Source organism: Cannabis sativa, chromosome 8, assembly GCF_029168945.1.
Source record: "Cannabis sativa cultivar Pink pepper isolate KNU-18-1 chromosome 8, ASM2916894v1, whole genome shotgun sequence".
NCBI classification, from domain to species: Eukaryota; Viridiplantae; Streptophyta; class Magnoliopsida; order Rosales; family Cannabaceae; genus Cannabis; species Cannabis sativa.
Window position 1 is genome coordinate 11,593,393 of NC_083608.1, and position 6,172 is coordinate 11,599,564.

Here is a 6,172-nt window from a genome sequence, read left to right on the forward strand (position 1 = left end):
ATCATAAATCAAAAAGTGTGAACTATAAAAAAACTTAATAATGATTTTATTGTTCACCTCGAATTTAACAAATTTAATTGGTAAGTCATTCCGAATGAGAAGGCAATAACTTAAAAGAAATTCTTGACGGATCCCCTAATGGTTAGTACACAAGGTAGGACCCTGTGGCCACCTCCTCATCCCGCGGTCTCTCTTCCCTCGCACACATTGCTATTCCCATCAAGGGGTCTCCATTTAGCTAGCGCACCACATGACGGCATTGATAAGGGTCTCTTTTTTTTCTCAGCTCGAACAACTTGTGGTCCCAGTGAGGGGTCTCACTACCTAGCCTCGTGTCACAAGCTCACATTTTCAAACAGCGATATACTCGCGCGACACCTTGATTTCTCTAAGCCAATGTTAGCCTTCCAGCTATCCAAGTAACAATGAGTTCATTTTTAGTGGGATTGTGTGCCTCGTGCATACTTCTGTGAACAACTCCTGCCGAGTCATGCTTGAAAGAATTTATGAGTGCATCCACACATCGAGGCTCTCTAGCCAAAATATTCCCACTTTCCATAGGTTCTCATTACGATAAGGAAAAATTCTAACATCGCTGCTCACCTAGTCACTCGTGACTAAAGTAGGTAGCATGTGTGGCCAAATGCCAATACCTCTAGTCATGTCCCATTCGATACTATCCGAGCAGTCTCCCTCATGACCTAAGGACTCTCATACATGTCAGTAAGTCCTCAAGACAAGCCACTATACTAAAAGCATATGTTATATAGGCCTCTGTATTTTTCTAGCATTGACATTCGTCCCAGACACATATGTAGGCTAGTCCACAAATGACTACCCGTGTTATTTCGTGCTAAAACTGGTGGCCAAGTCGCACTTCACATCCTGGAGATTTAGGCCACACTCCATGCAAGAAGCATATCAGTAAGTCAATGAAAATGTACCAGCTAACCTCTGGCAGCATGTCCAAGCGCATTGTCGAGTCGGTACAATAATGTCAATGAGTATTGCAACTCATTGAGACATATGAGTCTCCTCGTAGTCCTCTTATGACCGCCCTACAAGTCTCACTGACTAGTAATAGCTCACTTAGCACCAAAGTTTTAAAGGGTGGGGGAGAGTTGAAACCAAGCTTTCCCCCATAAGCAGCATTAAAAACTTTTAGCCTTCTACGAGGAACATATATTATTTTTGCTTTGTAGACATATGGTCATCACGATATACCAATTCTCAGAGTTTATCAAACTCGATTGCACCATATACCAATTCTTAGAGTTTATAAAACTCGATTGCACCATTGTATTCCTAGATCCAAATAAATTGTGAATACCAAGTCTCATCCCGATTCGAATTTTTTTAAGATATTTATAAAAATATCACTATCGTACAAACTAGGCATCATCATGCATGCCACCAACATGCACACCAACTTGCACCACAACATTGCCACCACTTGACAACCTCATAGACATCACCTAAATTGTATCATGCATCTTATCTGGCACGTTACACCTTGCAACCACTTGGCTCTACTCCCCCGTGGAACAACTTCTTGAGGTCTATCACCTTAAGACAAAAATTTCCTCATACAGTAAGTGACTTCCGTCCTATTACGTGTTGTAATGTCATTTATAAAACTGCCACTAAACTCATTTGTTCAAGGTTGAAAGCAATTCTTCCTGATCTGATTGCGTAAAACCAAGGTGGATTCATTTCTGGAAGGTTTATAGCCCATAACATCATGATTTGTCAGGACTTGATCAGACACTATGGAAGGAAAAATGCTAAGGCCAACTATATGATTAAACTTGATCTTTAGAAGGCGTATGACACTCTTGATTGGGACTTTTTGGAAGAAATTCTTTATGAATTTCAATTCCCTGAGAAATTCATCAAGCTGATCATGATATGTGTTCGTACACCCAAATTTTCACTCATGTTCAATGGTTCTTTACATGTATATTTTGAAGGGAAAAGGGGTTTGAGACAGGGAGATCCAATGTCACCTCTGCTTTTTGTTCTTGGTATGGAATATCTATCAAGAATAATGCTGAAGATTGGAGCTAAACAAGAGTTCAAGTTCCATGATAGATGCGCTGAACTCAAACTGAATCACCTGATGTTTGCAGATGATGTTATACTATTTTTCCATGGCGATTATAAGATTATTTACTATCTGTTACAGGGGCTTAAACTGTTTTCGTGTTCATCTGGCCTGCAGCCGAATCCTAATAAATCTGCTATATACTGCTGTGGTATGGAAGACTCTGAAATGCGTTGCATTCTTGATTGCTCGTGTTTCAGCAAAAAAGAGGTTCCTTTCAAATACTTAGGTATCCCTATTTGTGCGAAACGAATTTCAGGAAAGGAATGTATGGTTCTAGCAGATAAGATGACAGCTAGAATCAAAATATGGAGTACTAGAAACTTGTCTTTGGTAGAGAGAGCAGTTCTGGTTAACTCAGTTCTCATGTCAATTCATTCATATTGGAGCCAAGTTATGGTGCTTCCAAAGCGAACTATAAGGAATATTGAAGCCATCTGTCGAGCATACTTATGGGAAGGAAATCAGGTTTCTCAAGGGTCGGGTCCAATTGCTTGGGATCATGTGTGCCAACCAAAAGCAGCTGGGGATAGGTTTGAAAAGAATAGCAGAATGGAACATTGCTGCAACGACAAAATATGTGTGGGAAATTGCAAATAAAGAAGACAACTTGTGGATTAAATGGATACACTGTGTATACATTAAGGGAGAGGATTGGTGGACTTATCAAGCTCCACCTCAGGCTAGCTGGTAATGGAGGAAATTGAATTCGGTTAAACACAAATCAAATGTGTTATGGACATTCAGCAATTCGTAAGCGCCAAATACAACATATCAAATGGCTACAAATCTCTGCCCCTCACAAATCAAAGTGAATTGGAGTCATGAGGTATGGAATAGACTAAACATCCCTAGGCATAGCTTTTGCTTGTGGATTACAATCCAAGATAGACTTAAAACTAGAGAGAGGTTGTACAAACACAACATCATTGCAGAAGACTATTGCTTGTTCTGTATGGATCATCCTGAGACTACAGAGCACCTTTTCTTTTCTTGTCCTTTCTCTACTATTTATCTCTCTCAAGTTAAAGCTTGGCTAGGTTGGAGAGTTGAAACAATAGACTTGAGCAGATTGTGCAGGTGGCTGGAAAGAGCGAAAATGAGCAAGTTTTGGAAGGCAGTAATCACTGCTGCAGTGGCTGCTCTGGTGTACAATGTTTGGAAAAATCGCAATGATTTGATATGGAATTCAAGGAGAATAGCACAAGATGTTGTTGTCCGTGCTATAAAGGAAGATGTAAAGAATAGAGTGTTGTGTAATTGGACAAAGAAACACAAACCAGTTGATGCCAACTGGTTTGCTCTTCTATAGCAGCTGTTTTCTTCTCTTTCTGTTGATGCCGACTGGTTTAGAAGCAGCTACTGCTGTCTGTTGCTCTATAGCAGCTGAAGCCAACTGATTTTTTTTTCTGTTTAGAGTTGCAGCCGTGATTTTTAATATACAAAAGGAAGTTGTAATTACATTGTATTGTATAGACTAAATCTGGGTCTTCTTTTGAAGATGCCAATAGGTTGTAAATGTGTTTTTAGAGTAATGAAGTACATGATTGATTGATAAAAAAAAAAAATTCCTCATTCCTCGTTTTTACATGCTCATGTGGGAGTGTACTACTAGTGAAACCTTCTATAACTTACTACCTCATTTCATTTACTTACTGGTCTAGACATGACCACATTTTGTTATTACCATCCAATGAACCTCGGTGTTATGAGAGGACTCTCCTTGAGAGGTCCTTTTCCTAGGAACATGGCATGAGACACCGTTCTCCCCCAGAGGGTCCAACACTTAGAAAATATATCAAGAGAATGTAACTCTAGCCAGGAGCATATGTTGAGGACAATCTACGGTTGGGGGTATAAAGGAAATGTAGTAAGGAAAAATTATAGGTGTAACTATTATTTCAACAAAGTTTGAAGCAAGGTAGTGGCGTTACAAAGAGGTACCAAGGGTACAAGTAGTGGAGATACCATTTTTATATGTTAACTAGAACCATCTCTCACCAAACCACGACTACCTTAGTACCACATGCAGCTCAGCTCTTTCACTTGACGCCCGTCAGAGTACTATCCTATCCCCTTAGGACAACTTGTATACTAGGGCCAATAGAGTCTCTATAAATACTCTCTCCTTCCATTTGTATGAGGGTTGAAATTTTGTGTCATAAAACATTCAGAAATAGAAATATAAAGCTTTCTCTCCATATGATGTATAATCTTTATAAAGTATATTGTTATTCATAGTTTATTATCGGGAAAAAAACAGAAAAATACAAAAAAGGAAAAAAAATTACAAAAATACTATGGGCCGGCCCATTAAACATTTATACAGTCCACATACAAATATTTACAAAAATACCACATGCACTAAGCCTTCAGCTGTACAGAGCGAACGTTGAAGATGAAAATACCGCGATCGTTTCAAAACCGCAAAACAACCAAAATGAAATCAAAACGAGAAAAATGCAACCATTAATTCTGGCGAAATCAACTGGAAAAGAAGACCTGCAATGATCTAAACAGAAAATGACGAAAAAAAATCAGAAAAACTGTGAAGAAACTGAAATTACACATTTGTTTTCTGTTTTATTCGATCAAAACAACTCTCCCTAATATCGAAATCCAAATTCATGAAATGTAGATCTGTAACAAACAGATCTGGAGCTCCCATGCACTGAATCCAAAACAATATGCTGTGAATTTTTTTTTTAAAAAAAATCTCATGAATAATAGATCTACGTTATATACAGTTGTATTTTGATTGATTACTGGTTTCTAATATCGAATATATTTTTTTAAAACACAATAAGAAGAGCAAATTCGAATTAAGGTACAACCAGTTACGTATAAGTCTGTTTATTTTTTGTTTTGGTTGCCTTATAGTTGCATTATCGTTTTATGATAGTTTATATATTATGCAGGAATTTAATTTGACGGGGACTCAGAAATAGTAGTTATACATAGTAAGTTTTGTGCAAATAGTCACATATTAGTTTTATAATGAAATAACATATGCAAGTAGCAAAACTATAATAAAACTACAAAACAACTGTATACAAACTAAAATACAGGAAAAACTTTTTGAACATCAACATCCATGATAAATCTCATTGTTACCCATTAATGATATAAAAATAGACAGGAAACAACTAGACAAAAAACATATTAAAAAAATACATACAGAAGGTGTTTACACTATTAAAAAACTATGAAAAAACTATTACAAAATGAGAAATAATCAAATGAAGAAAATGAAAAACAATAAAACATCTCGAAAAACAAAAACAGAAAAAAAAAAACAACAAAATAAAACAGAAATTAAGACTAAACAAACAAAAATGAAAAACTCATAAAAAGAACAAATAAATTAAACTAAAAAAATAGAAGCCCTAAAAAACCAAACAAAACTAAAAGAAATGTTAAAATGAAAAACCTAAAATAGTAAAATCGATAAACACAAAACACACTAATGTCAAATACGAAAAAAATTTCAAAAAGGGGGGAAACGAAAAAGAAACCGAAAACAAATCTGAGATCGAAGACCAGCTCCATCTTAATCATTTTTTGAGCATTATCTTGATGAATTTTTTCCTGGGCAGCAACCTTTGATTTTTTTTAGGAGGAGCTCGCTCACGTTTCGACAGTTGAGAAGCAAAATCGGAGTCATCGTCTTATTCCTATTAGCTACAGATTTCAATCCCATTTTAAAACTTTTCTTTGACGAAGGGGGAGGAGAAAAGTTCAGCTATGGAGGTTTTATTTAAAAAAAAAAAAAAACTGAAAAAAAAATTGAAAATAATAAAAAAAAAAAAAAGAGAAAAAGATAAGTGAATGATGTAAGATGTGATTGATATAAGTCATCAATCAATGACGTGGCTGCATGCATGAAATTGATGTGTAAGTGATATAATTGTAATAAAAGAAAGAAGAAAGGTAAAAATGATGATGTAAGCGTGTAAGGATTTTTTTGTAATAAATTGAGTAAATTAGATTTTTAATGTAAAAATTTCTTTATTATCTTTCATTTTTTAAACAAGATTCCGACCATCAATTTTGTTCACGAATTCATAT

At 36.0% G+C, this 6,172-nt stretch overlaps 1 protein-coding gene across 1 annotated transcript; it reads left to right on the forward strand.

Annotated features, from left to right (window-relative positions):
* Positions 1–2,882: 2,882 nt before the first annotated feature.
* Positions 2,883–3,416, forward strand: LOC115699938 (uncharacterized). Its single transcript, XM_030627484.2, has one exon. The coding sequence runs from the start codon at positions 2,883–2,885 to the stop codon at positions 3,414–3,416; it is 534 nt and encodes a 177-aa protein (XP_030483344.2).
* Positions 3,417–6,172: the final 2,756 nt, after the last annotated feature.